Source organism: Nannobrachium achirus (assembly GCF_963921795.1).
Source record: "Nannobrachium achirus genome assembly, chromosome: 17".
NCBI lineage: Eukaryota > Metazoa > Chordata > Actinopteri > Myctophiformes > Myctophidae > Nannobrachium > Nannobrachium achirus.
This window is the reverse complement of record NC_137824.1, coordinates 5,613,446-5,632,112: the sequence shown is the minus strand read 5'-3', so window position 1 is coordinate 5,632,112 and position 18,667 is coordinate 5,613,446. Positions and strand designations below refer to the sequence as shown.

Below are 18,667 nucleotides of genomic sequence, written 5' to 3'. Positions count from 1 at the left end.
TTGGCCACTTTATCGCTGCTTGCAGCTATATTTATAATTATTATAATAATTATTGTTGTTGTTGTTGTTACTATAGCAGCTGATAAAATATCCTGGGCAATCATTTCTATTTTTATATTGTGATTTGTGGCTACTGGCTGTTTGCCAGGCAGGCACTGCAGGCAAGAAGATGTTTTCAAGTCAAGGGCTCCTTAGCTAATAGTCCAGTCATTATATGAAAAAACCTCAAACAAATTGCAATAGTAGCAAACTCAACTGATTCTGTATCCTCATTATGTCCTTAGTGAGGGAAAAAAAGTCCCAAGGAATCCCATCGGGGCAAAGTTTTGAAAACGACCTACCTACCTTCACTTACTATAAACTACAATATAAAGGAAAAAATCTGCTTTAAGTGGGATGTGAGGGGTCAAACTAGGGGTTTTTAATTATTATGAATCCATTGCAAACATTTGTTTTGCATGAAAAACATTCCTTGGGCTAAAAACGGACCCCAAAAGACTGTGAAAATTGATTACTCATCACTAAACCATCGTTTTGAGTGGCCATTTCTTGCCCAAGGAATGTTTTTCGTGCAAAACAAATGCTTGCAATGGATTCAGAATAATTAAAAACCCCTAGTTTGACCCCTCACATCCCACTTAAAGCAGATTTTTTTTCAGTCATTTTTTCCTTTATATCGTAGTGTATAGTAAGTGAAGGTAGGTAGGTCGTTTTCAAAACTTTGCCCTGGTGGGATTCCTTGGGACTTTTTTTCTCTCACTAAGGACATAATGAGGATACAAAATCAGTTGAGTTTGCTACTATTGCAATTTGTTTGAGGTTTAGCCTAATTTTGGCCTAAAATGACTGGACTATAAAGGGAGATGAAGCAGGACCCCCACTACATATTGTATCAAAATTCTGTTGCAAATGAAATCTTAATAGATGTCATAGATAGCTACATAGACTTGTTTGACAGCACTGTGTATTTATCAAACATTTAAAACTCTCATCAGTAGGCTACTTCAGTGGTTCTCAACCTTTTCAGACTGCGCCCAAAATAATCATATTTTAACTGGGGATAAGAGTTCAGGCAACATTTTGTATAACACGGTTCTACTGTGAAAATAGCAGATGTATGTGAGCATGTAGATCTGCTATTTTCACAATGTCTGCCTCTAATACTTGACAATTTGGCCAATGTTTAATTTGTCATTTTAGAGCTATTAAAAAGTCCTTAAATTGTCACTTTAGAAATGTGCAGATACCCTCTATACACTTAAACTTTATGTTGGTTTGTTTACTGATGAGTGAGAAAACAATGTTGCACATTAAGTTAATCATGGCGACCCCCACAAAATAATTTGGGGACCCGGGGTCCCGACCCACAGGTTGAGAACCACTGGGCTACTGGTATTCTTCCCTCTAGTAGAGTAGTAGTGTTGGTAGTGTTAGTGCAAACCGCCCTCTCTCTTCTAAAGTCCTCCTCAGAATATGGGGATATTTGATTGATTGATTGATTGAAGACTTTATTAGAAGTTTGCATAGGAAAAGGTACAGTTTCATGACGGTACAGTTCACTGGTACAAGGTCTACTAAGCTTATTTCCACTGGAAACCATTGAAGTATCTCATATAACATTGAATGACAGACAAATAGAACACAGTACTATGCAGTAGATATGTAAAGAAAAACAAAAAAGAAGACAGTAAGTCTAAACAAACAGTATATACAAAGAAGGGGCAGGGGAGGGTAGGGTTGGGCTAGGTTCATTTTTTTTTACCAGTTGCGAACGGCTGCTGCCTGTAAGTGGTTTTTCAGGGCAATTTTAAAGGATGCTAGTCATCCACACTACTTTATGGCCTTCGGTAAGGCTTTCCACATTTTGGTGGTATAGCAGAAAAAAAGAGTTTGACCCTTTGTTGGTTTTGACTCTGGGTTGAAAGTGATCTGTGGCGCTGCCTCTGGTGTTGTAATTATGGACATCCTTAATGTTTATAAAGTATTTTGACAGGTACTTGGGTATCATAGTGGTGTAGTGTATCTTGTACACCAGGCCCATTGCAAGTTGCTGTACTCTGTCATCTACTCTGAGCCACCCCACTCTTAACTGGTGAGTAGCGGTGAGGTGAGTCTGATAGGGAAGGTTAAGCAGGACCCTGATTAGTTTATTTTGGGCTGTTTGGAGTTTAGTTTTCAGGGCTTGTGGGGCGTCACGATACCATACGTGGACTCCGTAGTCAAAGAGGGGCTGGATTATTGCACCAGCTATGGTCTTCAGTGTGTTGAAATTGACCATCGGGGTGATCCTCTGTAGGAAACGAGTTCGTTGGTTGATTTTATTTATTACTTTAGAAGTCATCTTTTCACTGGAAAGATTAGCTTCAAGGATACATCCTAAGTAAGAGATATTAGGGTTCAAGACAAGTGGATATAATAACCCATGAAATGATTGCGCGTGGGCTCTTTCGTGCATGCTCGCGGGAGGCAAGAGCTGGATTGTGGTCATCTTTCAATCAATCAAATAAACCTTTATTTGTCACATACAATTTAAAAACAAGTTCTAAAAAGCAGTGAAATGTATTCAGGTTAGCTCAGAGATAGTAATCAATAAAAAGACAATAGGACTAGACTAGGAAGATAAGATAATAAAAATATAAAGATAATCAACCACTAAAGTTACTTGAGTCCACATAAGAAAGCCATTTAGGTGTCCATATAGCTAACGTATAACTAACGCCATGTCCATGTATGGGTGTGCGTGTGCACTCGTGCATGCGTGCGCCTGTGCGACTGCCCCTCCTCCCGCGCATTCCTAAGCGCGTGAAGGGTAGCCCAGTCTCAGACGCGACCGGGTATTTCCTGGCCAATCTGTGCACAACGGTGGGGGCTTGGGAGTGTGGGGGACACGCACCACTGACTATTGCTGATGATGGAGAGGTGATAGCTTAGCTTTTATGTATTATGTTATGTAATGTAATCTTGCCGATTTAGTAAGAGACCCCGTCGCCAATTGCAAGATATTTAAAAGTTATTTGGGGCCATGATGAAATCCATTTCTTCACAACTAGACTAAGGATTTTATTGTCTGCGTTATTGTTTACAACCACAATTATTCACGTGTGGCAAGATCGCGGTTCACTAGTTTTTAGTAGGCTATTAGTGTAGGCTTAGAAGCCTTTTCAGAAGTTAATTTAATGTTTTCCATTTAATGATTTCCTTTATCCTCATCTATTCTTGCGCTAATGCACACAACTGTTTTTGCCATGTTTTAAGGCCGTGTTAGGCTTTTCAGAAGTTAATTTCATGTTTTCCATTAAATGATTTCCTTTACCGTCATCTTCCGCTAATGCACGCAACTGTTTTCACCAGGTTTTAAGGTCTTATTTTAGTTGTTTCTCATAAGCTCGCAACCCTCCTTGCCCATCGGCCCCCACCTTTGCGCACAGATTCACCGGGAAATACCCGGTCGCGTCTCTGACGTCTGTCTATGTCCATATCGTCATTCAGGAGCCGAATGGCGTAAGGATAGAAACTTTTTCTATGTCTCTCCAGAGTAGCCGTGAGTATACTGTATCTTTTCCCGGACTTCAGCAGCTCGAACAGCCCATGTGCCGGGTGGCTATTGTCCTCCAGTATCCGGTTACCCTCTCCACCGTGGTCCCACTGATGTTGAGGGGGGCGTAGTTCTTATTGCCCTTTAACCGGAAGTCCACTATCATCTCCTTGGTCTTGCTGGTGTTCAGGAGGAGGCTATTGTCCTGACACCAGTGAGTCAGTCTCTCCACTTCCTCCAGATAGCGGGACTCGTCCTCACCAGTAATCAGTCCAATCACAGCCGTATCATCAGCAAACTTGATGATGGAGTTGGATGCCTGGGTAGCTATGCAGTCGTATGTATACAGCGAGTACAGCAGTGGGCTCAATACACAGCCTTGTGGTGCACCTGTGTTGAGAGTGATGGTGGATGAAGTATGTCTTCCGGCTTTTACAGCTTGAGGTCTACCAGACAGGAAGTCATAAATCCATCGACACAGTGTACTGCTGATTCCTATGTCCCTAAGTTTACTGATGAGCCTGGATGGAATGATGGTGTTAAATGCGGAGCTATAATCAATGAATAATAGCCTCACGTAAATATTCTTCTTCTACCTTTCGCCTACATGGGCAAGAGTAGTGTGAAGAATATGTGCAATGGCATCATCAGGGGATCTATTGGGACGATAGGCAAACTGTAGGTTGTCAAATGACCCAGGCAGTAAGGAGGAAATGTGGCCTTTGATCAACTTTTCAAAGCACTTCATCACTACTGATGTTAGTGCTACTGGGCGATAGTCATTTAAGGCCACTAGGTTTTGGGATCTTGGGTACCGGTATAATAATGGACTCCTTAAAGCATGTGGGAATGACAGACTGGGCCAGTGATTGGTTGAATATTGCGGTGAATACTGGTGCAAGTTGGTCGGCACATGTTTTGAGCACTCGACCGGCAATACCATCTGGTCCTGCAGCCTTCCTGATGTTCACCTTGTTGAACATCCTCCTCACAGAGTGCTCAGATAATGTGAGAGGACTATCCTCTTCGTCTCTGTCCTTTGTGAAATATCGCCCGGCGTTTTGTCCCGGAGCGAGTGTGTTTCTCCACCGCGGGGGCGACGCGATCCCCAGCCCCGCAGATCAAAGCGAGAAAGCATCGCAGCCGTCTGTAGGGCTCTCCGTCTCGCTGCGTCGCCTGCATGTGTGTATGTGTAGAGGGGAGAGAGAGTGGAGGAGCAGAGCAGCTGCATTCACTGCGCTTAGAATTCTCCGTGCGACTTTTACCGAGTGAGAAAACCCCCGCAACTTTCGGGAGAGGTCGGTGGGATGGCTGTAAAAATGCGTGAGAAATGGCATGTGTGGCGTGTGGCGTGAGAAGAGGTTAAATTGCGTGACACTCACGCTCAAAGTGTGAGACTTGGCAGCCCTTTATAGAACGCCACAATACTTCATTGAAGTATTTAAGTAACTTCAACCCTCATCCGAGTCCGAGATGAGGTCCTACGGCGATAGGCGGATAGTCCAGCCTAGCCAGAAGTAGCTAGAAGTCGCTAGGGGTGGGGTGCGTGCGCACAAAAGCGCGTGCACGCCAGGGCTGGCAAGTTTCAGAAAAGGGGGGGGGGGGGCTCGGGGGTACCCTCATGCCCACCCGGGCGAAGCCCACCTGGGCGGGAAAAAAACACGTTTTCTTCAGGTTTTTCCATGTTTTTCCATTTTTTTTTTCTTCTGGTTTTTCCATGTTTTTCCCGGGTTTCTACTTTCTATGTTTTTTTTTGGTTTTTTGTTTTTACCTGCGGTCCGTGGGCTGGAATGGTTGATGAAGTGCAGCTAACCTACAGGCTGAACAGTGAACACTGCTGCAGGGCTCCAGACAAACCAACGTCCCATTTTAAACATATTTTTAATTCATTATAATTATTATAATAATTATTGTTGTTGTTGTTACTATATCAGCTGATAAAATATCCTGGGCAATCATTTCTATTTTTATATTGTGATTTGTGGCTACTAGCTGTTTGCCAGGCAGGCACTGCAGGCAAGAAGATGTTTTCAAGTCAAGGACCCCTTAGCTAAGGGAGATGAAGCAGGACCCCCACTAGATATTGTATCAAAATTCTGTTGCAAATGAAATCTTAATAGATGTCATAGATAGCTCCATAGACTTGTTTGACAGCACTGTGTATTTATCAAACATTTAAAAATCTCATCAGTAGGCTACTTCAGTGGTTCTCAACCTTTTCAGACTGCGCCATAGGGGCTTTTAAGCCGTGACATCATTTTGTAGGCAGAGGAGAATCTGCCCCCAGAGCATTTTCTGTCCCTCGCTATTTTCAACAGATCCGAGACAAAAATAACGACTAAATTATAATTCTAACACTTTCCTTTCAACAACAAAGAGAAGAAAAATGTGTAAATAGTAAAAATAGTAAAAAGATTCACGGAAACTGGGGGCAGAAATGCTCCTCTGCCTACAAAATGATGTCATACTTAACAGCCCCATAAGAGTTCAGGCAACATTTTGTATAACACGGTTCTACTGTGAAAATAGCAGATACATGTGAGCATGAAGATCTGCTATTTTCACAATGTCTGCCTCTAATACTTGACAATTTGGCCAATGTTTAATTTGTCATTTTAGAGCTATTAAAAAGTCCTTAAATTGTCACTTTAGAAATGTGCAGATACCCTCTATACACTTAAACTTTATGTTGGTTTGTTTACTGTTGAGTGAGAAAACAATGTTGCACATTAAGTTAATCATGGCGCCCCCCCAAATATAATTTGGGGACCCCCCTGGGGGTCCCGACCCACAAGTTGAGAACCACTGGGCTACTGGGATTCTTCCCTCTAGTAGAGTAGTAGTGTTGGTGCAAACCGCCCTATCGCTTCTAAATCCCTCCTCAGAAATATAGGGATATTAGGGTTTGAGTCTTCGAGACAAGTGGATACGTATAGTAACCCATGAAATTATTGCGCGTGGGCTCGTCCGGGCTCGTCCGTGCATGCGCTCGCAGGAGGCAAGAGCTGGATTGTGGTCATCTTTGTGAAATATCGCCCGACGTTTACTCGCGGAGCGAGTGTGTTTCTCCACCGCGGGGGCGGCGCGATCCTCGGCCCCGCTGATCTCTCTCTCGCTCCGTCGCCTGCATGTGTGTATGTGTAGAGGGGAGAGAGAGGGGAGGAGCAGAGCAGCTGCATTCACTGTGCTTAGAATTCTCTACTTCAGTGGTTCTCAACCTTTTCAGCCTGCGCCCAAAATAATCATAATTTAACTGGGGACCCCCCCACCCTATAAGAGTTCAGGCAACATTTTGTATAACACAGTTCTACTGTGAAAATAGCAGATACATGTGAGCATGTAGATCTGCTATTTTCACAATGTCTGCCTCTAATACTTGACAATTTGTACAGTTGACAGTTCAATTTGTCATTTTAGAGCTATTAAAAAGTCCTTCAATTGTCACTTTAGAAATGTGCAGATGCCCTCTATTATACACTTTAAATTTATGTTGGTTTGTTTAGCATACTGTTGAGTGAGAAAACAATGTTGCACATTAAGTTAATCATGGCGACCCCCCAAAAATAATTTGGGGACCCCACTGGGGGTCCCAACCCACAAGTTGAGAACCACTGGGCTACTGGGATTCTTCCCTCTAGTAGAGTACCGGTAGTAGTGTTGGTGCAAACCGCCCTATCTCTTCTAAAGCCCTCCTCAGAATATGGGGATATTAGGGTTGAAGACAAGTGGATATACGTGTAGTAACCCATGACATTATTGCGCGTGGGTTCGTTCGTGCATGCGCTCGCGGGAGGCAAGAGCTGGATTGTGGACATTTTTGTGAAATATCGCTCGGCGTTTACTTGCGGAGCGAGTGTGTTTCTCCACCGCGGGGGCCACTCCCCGGCCCCGCTAAGAGCTCGCAGCAACCGCCGTCTGTAGGGCTCTCTCTCTCTCGCTCCATCGCCTGCATGTGTGCTGTGTGTAGAGGGGAGAGAGAGTGGAGGAGCAGAGCAGCTGCATTCACTGCGCTTAGAATTCTCCGTGCGACTTTTACCGAGTGAGAAAACCCCCGCAACTTTCGGGAGAGGTCGTGGGATGGCTGTAAAAATGCGTGAGAAATGGCAAGTGTGGCGTGTGGCGTGAGAAGAGGTTAAATTGCGTGACTCTCACACTCAAAGCGTGAGACTTGGCAGCCCTGAGGTCGGTGGGATGGCTGTAAAAATGCGTGAGAAATGGCAAGTGTGATGTGGCGTGTGGCGTGAGAAGAGGTTAAATTGTGTGTCTCTCTTGGCAGCCCTGAGAGTGGGGTGGCTCAGAGTAGATGACAGAGTACAGAAACTTGCAATGGGCCTGGTGTACAAGATACACTACACCACTAAGATACCCATGTACCTGATTAAATACTGGTGTACAAGATACACTACACCACTATGATACTGAAGTATATCTGATCAGACAATAATGCATAATAATTTGTCATAATATCAAGTGTTATAATCTAAGCGTAAGTTGACCAGTCAGACCAACAAAAGGCTGGCTGCCCCCCCCTCAAACTTTAAGGGTATTTGTGTTTCACTCTATTTAAATCCTGCTCTTTGTCAAGAATGACCACCTGTAGTTAAGCAAGCATCGAGAAACCCTTTGAGGCTTGCATAGGTGTCGGAATTCTCATCTAGCTGGAGGCAAGCTTTGGGGTCTCAGCCCCTGTCCTCTTTTACATACTGTAGATCGTTTTAGCACAGTACTAATTAAGGTTTACACTCTTTTAAATTGTAAGATGCAAACACATGGTTTTAAGGGTTTTGGTTTATATACGTGAGACATATACACATTGAATATTAAAGTAGACATTACATTAAGAGTGAGTTAATTCTCAGGTTTGGGTCTGACATCTTGACATCTTGACATGAGCCACATATGGTAATCTATTTTGGGAAAAGGTCTCTACAGTCAGGGATAACCACAGGGCATCACCAAGCCATTATTTTGTTAGATGGAGATCAAATGCCTGTACCTTTGACCTATGACACAGGGGTTTAGGATCCCTCCTCTTTGTTTGATCTGTACTGTATAAAGGCTATAGCAAAATGTGTCTTAGTGAGAGAGAAACCGGCGAGAGGCGGAGAGGCTGTCGGAAAAGCCGGGAAGCTCGTGCTCCGGTAAGGTTGCCTCATGGAATCGATCTATACTCTGTCAATAAATGGACCAAGGAACAACTCCACTGCTGTCTTCATCTTCCCTCACAAATCCTTCCTGGACCCTTTTCATATTCCGTCTAATTCAGTCTAATTTACGAGCAATTCCGGACACCTCGAAATGGTACCGGAACCCCTTCTCCAGAAACATCAATACCCATGTACCTGACTACATACTGGTGTACAAGATACACTACACCACTAAGATACCCATGTACCTGACTAAATACTGGTGTACAAGATACACTACACCACTAAGATACCCATGTACCTGACTAAATACTGGTCTACAAGATACACTACACCACTAAGATACCCATGTACCTGACTAAATACTGGTCTACAAGATACACTACACCACTAAGATACCCATGTACCTGATTAAATACTGGTGTACAAGATACACTACACCACTATGATACCCATGTACCTGACTACATACTGCTGTACAAGATACACTACACCACTAAGATACCCATGTACCTGACTAAATACTGGTGTACAAGATACACTACACCACTAAGATACCCATGTACCTGACTAAATACTGGTCTACAAGATACACTACACCACTAAGATACCCATGTACCTGACTAAATACTGGTGTACAAGATACACTAGACCACTAAGATACCCATGTACCTGACTAAATACTTTATAAACGTTAAAGTTATACCATGTAACTTTTTTTATAAAACAAATCTTAAAATGGTCCTAACTGTTAAATCGCTAAAGTTTTAGAACCCCCACTACGTTATTTTCAGCTTCAAAAGCCTTCTCTTTATATGTTTTCTATGAGCCGTGAGGGGGGGAGAATTTCGCGGCAATATGACGTCATCATACTACCGGCCAATCACAGCGAGGGTTATACACTGCCGGCCAATCACAGCGCATCTTGGAGTGGTGTCGCTAGGGCGGCCATATTTGTAGTCTCCCATGTGTTTCTATACTCTGGTGCACGGTGAAGCTTGGGTGAAGGAGTGTATCTCCGGAATGGCTGAACGCACAGCAACCAGGGACCCCTCAAAAGATAGATCTCGGCGAGGTGGAGGCAGACGCGGGGGTGTGAGAACCGAAAAACGGCCGAAAGACACGGACGCGACCGAGGTTTGCTATAGAGCTACTGACCACAAGTTGAGCAACTTGCACAGTATAGCTTTAAGGATGTCCACAATTACAACACCAGAGGCAGCGCCACAGATCACGTTCAACCAGGGCTCCAGACTAACTTTTTTCACCTACGTCCCGGGACCGTCCCAAATTACAAATTGAACCGTCCCCAAATGAATGTAATCCGTCCCAAAAATAAAAATAAAAAAAATATTGCAGGTCTATTAGTATCTACTATTATAATAATATTTATTATTATTGTTGTTATTGTTGTTATTATATTGTTGTTGTTGCTGATGAAATTGGCTTGACAATCCTTTCTATTTTTATACTGTCATTGTGGCTTCTAAAAATCTTACCTCAGCCAGTTTGCTGGTGTGATTGTCATATACGGTAAACTAAAGAACCAATCATGCACGACTGTTGGAGGAATTACGGTAAAACTGGGTTTGTACTTTGTCCGTACGAACGTGTTGCGCGTTAATCTACAAGCCTACAACTAGACGCATCCTTGGGGTTTTGAGGGCTTACTCTACAGCTCACCGCACCGCACAACACCGTCGTACTGAAAGAAGTATAACCAGTGCCATGCTTGATCGAGTGGAGACTGGAGACGCGTGCAGTCTGCTTTTTGGGTCCGTTGTGCTTCACAGCAAGCTGTTCAGATGAACTGTAGCCGAAATGGAGTTATTTATTATGAGCGGACCGGTTGTTTTTGCACCACACAGCGCGGGAACTCTGTGAAATGAATGGCAGCTTGCACGGCTGGTTGTGATGAAGTTGATTAGACGAACATAAGTAACGTCTTGTATTTGGGAATATAGGCTATAGGTTTATAGAGATGACAAAAGTTAAACAAACCGTTGATTTAATTACAATGTGTCCTACTCCTATATTCAAACAACTGCTCGTGCTGCTCACTAAACGTAGGCTATGTGTCTGTGCTTGGTGCGTTGACATCGCATTCCGTTTTACATTTTCATTAATAATCACAATCCAAATCATATAACGTTACTCGTCGTGGCGAAGCAGGGGGCGCCGGGGCGGGGATGCTAAGATTTATCTCTCAGCCACTTGTAGATCGGGTATTTTCCACTAGTTGTAACCCAGATTGACAGTCTGTTCTGCTTCATTCTGCTGGTTAATCTCTTCAAATAGCGCAGCATTTTAGCAACTAAGTTCTACCTGAAAAGGATGATCAGCTCTGCCTGTGGTAACTTCTTTAACATTCTGTTTACATCATATTCATTTTCTGTGAGTCTCATGCTGCGATTTGCACACCGTGGTTTGAGCAGTGACATTGATATGCGCCGTTGGCTCAAAAAAATCCTCTACGTCCCGTCTGCGTCCCAGGGGAGATTAATTTGCGTCCCAAATATATATTTTTACGTCCCCGGGACTTCGGGAGTCCCTTAGTCTCGAGCCCTGCGTTCAACCCAAAGTCAACTCAAACAAAGGGTCAAACTGGTTATTCTGCTACACCACAAAAATGTGGAACGCCTTACCGAAGGCCTTAACTGCTTCACAGCCAAATCGCCTTCCATCGCCATTTTGAGGAGGGTGAGGCAGCCAGATCGCCAAACGTCGCCTTGGGGATCATTTTCTGATTTTTTTGGTATTTTTTTTAAATTGTTTGAGCTATAAATGACCATTCTAGGTTCATATAAGCTTAAGCTATGAAAATGCGCTGGAAATGACATCATCGATGACGTAACCCGGAAGCTGTTTGCCCATAACAAAGCATAGGCCTTTTTTTAGCATTGAAAGCTAACGTTTTTCTTATCAAACTTTACCATATTTAGACGGATTTTCATTCGGAAAAAAGTGGCAGAGTGGTAGAGTGGTCACCCAGGAGCAAAAACGAGTGTACACGGCGTGCGCACGACGTGCACGCGCTCCAGGATCGCTCCCGTTCGTCCGGACCGGGACCATAATGGCCGCCCCATAGGCGGCCATTATGGTCCACACGTGGTCCAGGCTTGCTCCAGCCTGGAAGACCTAATCGTTGGGCACACTCTAGTGGTATAGTACGTGTACTACATTCTGCAAATCATATTATCCCTGCTGGGTTTATGTACTCATAACTTGGAAATTAATAATATTCCTGGCAGTATAGGCGCACAAGCATATTGTAAATGGCTGTGTAAAGGAGTGTGGATCATTAGCATCCTTTAAAATCACCCTGAAAAACCACTTACAGGCAGCAGCCATTCGCAACTGGCAATAACGAACTTAGCCCAGCCTCCCCTGACCCTTCTTTGTATTTACCTACTGTATTTATTTTTATTTTCTCCTGACCATATCTACTGCATACTACTGTGTTCTATCCATCTGTCATTCAATGTTATATGAGATACTTAAATGGTTTCCTATGGAAATAAGCTTAGTCTTTTCTAGGATCTCTTTTTAGTTGACCTTGTACCAGTGAACTGTAACGTCATGAAACTGTACCTTTTCTATGCAAACTTCTAATAAAGTTTTCAATCAATCAATCAATCAATCAATCAATCAATCAATCATAAGAAGACCACTGTAATTACATAAACAATATATGCTAGGATTTTTGGGACATCTAGTCACCCTTGTGAATGACCGATGATGTGAATGGATAGCCAACAGTAGAAAAGCACGTATATAAATGTACCGATACAATATAGACCATTTAATCATATTGTATAAATTACTGGACTGTTGTGGACTGCGTCAAAACTATAATTGACATATTGTCAATAATTGATCTGTGTTGAATCCAGATATTATTGTTATTATTGTATTATTATGATGATTGTTATTGTTTTTATGTTATTATAACGATTATTAGAAAACTTTACTTATTAGTTATATAAAACATACATTAATCCACTCTAGCCCCATGTATACCATATATTGTGTAATTAGAGTCATTAACAGGTTGCATAAAGACAAAACAACTTAAATACCTATTTTTCAAACATGTTCTACTTTTACTTTTAGTATTTTAAGTACATGTTTTTGCCAATGCTTTTCTACTTTTACTCAAGTACATTTTGAATTCCGGAATTTTACTTGGAACAGAGTATTTCTACATTGCAGTATTGATACTTGTTGTTAATGATAGGTGTTAATGTATGTCTGAGCTATACACCAACACGGAGCTAGAAAGGAACGCCCATAAACGTCACATCCGGTTTTGTCGTGGGGGAAAACAATGCACTTTTCTCCATGTAGTTAATACAGCGTACACAGTACACTATCGTTTTAATCACGTTCAGAGCGATTATTTTGGACGATAAAACACTCGACAGCCAAGAAAAATCCATCAGAAGGACTTCTGGACGTTCACTCGCCGTCGTAAAGTTCACTTATTATTAAGATAACAAGCCTATTATGGATGACTGATTGATTGATTGAACGCACCGCTGTGCAGCATGGAGCTACTGTACCTCGCCACCTCGTCTAAACTACTACTCCTGCCTCATCAAAACCTCTGGAATAAAACGGGACCCAATTTTATTCTTTATACGTTGACCACATATTCAGTCTACTACACCAAATCTATTTTTGCCAATCTATGCCGTGCCAAAAATCAACAAGCTTGCACATAGGTTGGACCCCGGTTATGTTCTCCCTGGCATATAGGATATAGAAGTCGGAGTTCAAGTGGTTTGTAATCAGAGTCAGATTAATATATTCCCCGCAAATTACACAAGCACTGACTGAGATGTAGATCTGTCGTTTCTGTAGGCTATCCAAGTTACACAAGCATGAGATGAGATCGGAGATCTGTTTTTCTCTCCATCTACTCTACTCCCTGTGTTACAAAAAAAACATGTTTGCACATGCAGTGTTCATTTCAATCCTGGTAGAGACACTAATATTAATATGAGATATGATCAATTAAACGTGCCACAATATAAATCCAACAGCCAGGCCCATTAGTCGTCAATAGATTTGAAACGTGAATATGGTCTAAATCCATTCCCATTGCCTAATACACTTACAATGGCATCCTCCTCCTGTGTCCTTCCCGTACGTGTTCCATGAACAACATTGCTGAATTAATGGCCTTTGTTTTTTGATATTGTGATTAGTGTAATTGATCATGTTCATGAAAATGTGAAAGTGTGTCTCTTACCAGGTGATTAAATCAGTCAGATAACCATGGCATTGATCCGACCAGTCCTATAAGGACAACAATTAATCCCGATGCTACTGCAGATAGTTTTTTGTCCATTTGCAGTAAGGAATCAATGTAATTAAGTGGTTTATAATCAGACTCAGATTATCCCCCGTGCATGTGTCAGAGTTGCACAATATAAGCACCCGTGGTCCCCCTCTTCCCTCTATGCTACAAAACCTGTTTACATTATGTCTTTAATAACCTGGTAGAGACACAATTACAATATATGATCAATTAAACTTACTCTAATATCAAAAAACAACAGTCGTTAAGTCGTCAATGTTGTTTATAGAACACATCGTAGTGAGTTCAAGTAGGATAGAGACCTGATCTTTGAATATATGGCAGGATCGACGCCAGTTTAAAAGTATTTTCTGCAGGTTTGAAACTATTTAGGATAGGATTGTGTTGTGTTGTGTCAGTGTGTAAATCCTTGAATGATAACAAGCTGTTAATGGCTGTAGACAACTGGAATTCATTTAATGTGCTCTATAACCATCATTGATTAATTAATGCTTTTCGTTTTTTGATACGATAATTTTAATTTATCATAAAAAAAATGTAACAGTGTCTAATACCAGACGGATAGTCTAGATAACCCATGGTCTTTGATGATGCGACCTGTCCTTAATAATATCAGACAATATTTAATCCCAAAGCTGTTTAATTTTAAATGCATCATTTTTTGGCCATTGGAAACCAAGGAATCAATGTAAGACATTGCAATTAATTAAAACATCGCTATACTATTAAAAAATCGGATTTGAAAAACACGGAAATACCCATTCTACTAACGGGGGTTGGTGTAATGTTTTCCCCCACGCTTGACTCCGCCCCCAGCTATGACGCGCTGATGACAGAACGCTGTGTTGGTGTATGTTGGTTGTAAGTCAATGGCCATTTTGCTTACTGTCAAGTCAAATGAATGTCCTGTTCCTTGGTGTCAAATATCTCACTTTGGTCTTCCTGATCTGAACAGCTGTCTGTCTAGGCTAGGTGATTTGTGTATTCGACAATGTATGCAAAGCCATGTATTCTTGTAGTTAAAGGACAGTTACCAGCCTGTCGCACCGTGAAGGGGTCAGTGCGCTGCTCATGGGCACTCTGTGCTGTGACTCTGTACAGGCTTTTTGCTATGCTGGACGCTATTCTTGGATTATTCTGTTACTGCCTTCTAAAATAGACGCTTGGACCTACACATCACCGTTCTGGAACCATATTCTTTTAGTTATAGTTAGAGATTTAGAGTGAATTTCCTACTTAACAGTTTTGATTGAATGATTGAAGACTTTATTAGAAGTTTGCATAGGAAAAGGTACAGTTTCATGACGGTACAGTTCACTGGTACAAGGTCTACTAAAAGGAGATCCATGAAAAGACTAAGCTTATTTCCACTGGAAACCATTGAAGTATCTCATATAACATTGAATGACAGACAAATAGAACACAGTACTATGCAGTAGATATGTAAAGAAAAACAAAAAAGAAAACAGTAAGTCTAAACAAACAGTATAAAGAAGGGGCAGGGGAGGGTAGGGTTGGGCTAGGTTCATTTTTTTACCAGTTGCGAACGGCTGCTGCCTGTAAGTGGTTTTTCAGGGCAATTTTAAAGGATGCTAGTGATCCACACTCCTTTATGGCCTTCGGTAAGGCTTTCCACATTTTGGTGGTATAGCAGAAAAACGAGTTTGACCCTTTGTTGGTTTTGACTCTGGGTTGGAAGTGATCTGTGGCGCTGCCTCTGGTGTTGTAATTATGGACATCCTTAATGTTTATAAAGTATTTTGACAGGTACTTGGGTATCATAGTGGTGTAGTGTATCTTGTACACCAGGCCCATTGCAAGTTGCTGTACTCTGTCATCTACTCTGAGCCACCCCACTCTTAACTGGTGAGTAGCGGTGAGGTGAGTCTGATAGGGAAGGTTAAGCAGGACCCTAATTAGTTTATTTTGGGCTGTTTGGAGTTTAGTTTTAAGGGCTTGTGGGGCGTCACGATACCATACTTGAACTCCGTAGTCAAATAGGGGCTGGATTATTGCACCAGCTATAGTCTTCAGTGTGTTGAAATTGACCATTGGGGCGATCCTCTGTAGGAAGCGAGTTTGTTGGTTGATTTTATTTATTACTTTAGAAGTCATCTTTTCGCTGGAAAGATTAGCTTCAAGGATACATCCTAAGTAAGAGATTTCGTTCAGTGTCTAATCACCCAGAAGTAGGGATGCGGAGATTAATCGATATGTATCGTAATCGCGATACAAACGTGCACGATACGAGTGAATCGGTTCATCCAGTGTGTATCGGTACAATTGACGTCTGAAGTGATTGATTGTACCGTGAGTGTCTGGATCGGTAAATTCCACGGCTGTATCAATTCATTCTATCATGTTTTTTCCTAGGCGCCTTGAATGCACCATCCACCAGTCCCCTCCCCAAATTAAAAGCCAGTTTCTTGGCGAATCTCCGAAGGTATTGATTGAGATCATTTTGTAAAAAAAAAAAACAAAAAAAAAAACCTCGCTATATTATCTGCACACACACAACAGCAATGTTGCTGGGTGTTGTAGGACTACTGCTTGCATATAAAACATTAAAACAAGTATTTTTCACTGTTTTATAACTTTTCTGTTGACGCAATCATGCAACCCTCTTTCTCTGCTTCTGTTCTGGGAAAGAAGCCTAATTTATACTTCGCAGTACAAGGGTGTCACACCTAAATTAGCAGACCTACAAGCTCACAACGCGTCGTGGATGTGACACGCTGTGAGCTTGTAGGTCTGCTATTTTAGGTATGTTTTTAAAACATTTTGGCAAAAAATGGCATAATCCTGGATTATATTATATTATAATATCATATCATATCATATAATAATACAAACCAGGGAGGGACTTTGTTGTTTTTCAGGTCAAGGATCCCTTAGCTCAGAGAGAGATCAAGCAGGGACCCTCACTGTAGGCTAGGTATTATAGGCTAGGTATTATAGCCTACTGTAGGCTATTATATAAAACTGTATCACACAAATATGTGGCAGCCCCCCTGTAATAACCCTGCTGAACTGGGTCCCTGACCCCCAGTTTAGGCCTACTATACAGTATGATTAGTTATCAAACAATTCTACAATAGCCAGCACCTTTGTGTTCTCCCAGTAAACTATATGTTGGGTTGTTAGACAGAGCCTAGTAGTGAAACAATAAATTGCCTTGAACTTAAATGTAATGCATTTTTAGTAGCTACATACATGTTTTGTGAAATTAATGTGGGATGTGGGCTTGAATCGTGGTGAATCGTATCGAATCGGGAATTGGGTGATTCGTAATACATCGTATCGTCAGGATTTCAATGTACCGCAATTATATTGTATCGGTGGCATTGTATCGAGATGCGTATCGTATCACCACAGTGATGGAGATTCACACCCCTACCCAGAAGAGATTTATTTCTCCAGCAATTATCCCACTTATTACACAGCTACTTAATGAATTCATTCTGGTAATGAAAGTATTCCATAAGTGTGGATATCATCATATCACTAGCCTTGGTGCCAGCATTTTCGCTCCGTTCCACAATTACTTTTGTCTCTCCGCATCATAGTCTGGAAAGCCTCCTATCTCCAAGGGGAGGTGGGACATAGAACGCGGCTTTCCAGCCACCGTGGCTTCCGATTGGTCTGTGGTGCAGGGAGGGACAAATACACCAGTGTGTATTGGCTGGCTGATGACGTAGCTACTCTAACCCTACTCTGATTTGTTGGAACAACATCCAATCAGCAACGACCTCGCTACGTCACAATGGACGCTCAGAAATACGAGTCAACTTAATCATTTCCAGACTGTGATGCGTAGAGACAAAACAAATCCCGGAACGGAGCGAACAGGCTGGCACCCAGGCTATTATATTACTACACTAACTTCATTCTGTTTTTTTTTTTTTTTCTTTTTTTTTTCAGGACAACATCAGGTGATCGGGTCTTCTCATGATGTGCTGGCCAAAGAGGGAGATGATGTCATCCTTCCATGTTACATTGATCCGCCTGTCAACATGGAGGAGAAGACGGTGACGTGGACCAGACCTGACCTGAAGCCAGAATATGTGTACCTTCACAAAGATGGACGTTACGCATACAAGCATACCAACCCATTGTACAAACAGAGGACAACCCTGTTTCATGAAGAGTTGTCTCATGGTAACATCTCACTGAAGCTGTCCAGGGTGAGGCTCTCAGACGAGGGGACCTACGAGTGTTCTGTAATAACAGACGAAGTTCAACTCCAGCCCAGCAGCAGTTGGATCCAGCTCCGTGTTGGTAAGATTTAGTGTTCAAAACATGGACGGGGAACTAGAAAGCTGTCATTTACCCTTCATCCTCCATCCCATATAGAGCTATTTAAAGTGTAAGCACCATGCAATTTACCTTGCAAAACTGTTGACACACGTCTCTCAAATTCCCCCTAAGTATTTTTAACATATATTTGAGTCATATTTCTTTGACAATACATGGTTATATTTGAGGTTTATAAACTCAAGATCAACTGCAGCCATTTTGTGAAATAACTTCGGAATTAGAGTTGTCGTGGATGAATGACGAGAGGACGGGTGGACAGAGAAAGTCTCGTGTCTCTGTGAAATGCTAACTGCACACACCCATTTCCTGATCAGCAACGCCGCACATCATTGTAGACACGAGCAG

At 42.1% G+C, this 18,667-nt stretch overlaps 1 protein-coding gene and 1 long non-coding RNA gene across 2 annotated transcripts in view; one reads left to right on the top strand and one right to left on the bottom strand.

Annotated features, from left to right (window-relative positions):
- The window catches only part of LOC308301979 (uncharacterized protein), a gene marked incomplete at its 3' end in the record, with an annotated part of 91,491 nt that overhangs the window by 12,534 nt on the left and 60,290 nt on the right, over positions 1 to 18,667 (top strand). The window contains exon 2 of the mRNA XM_080746124.1: positions 17,927 to 18,283. Within this exon, the coding sequence (XP_080602250.1) occupies positions 17,927 to 18,283 (357 nt within the window). The remainder of the gene's footprint in view (positions 1 to 17,926; positions 18,284 to 18,667) is intronic.
- Positions 29 to 5,667, bottom strand: LOC308301691. Its single transcript, XR_013962905.1, has 2 exons — positions 5,547 to 5,667; positions 29 to 155 (listed from the first exon to the last, which is right to left on the bottom strand). It is a non-coding gene; the product is annotated as an uncharacterized lncRNA (long non-coding RNA).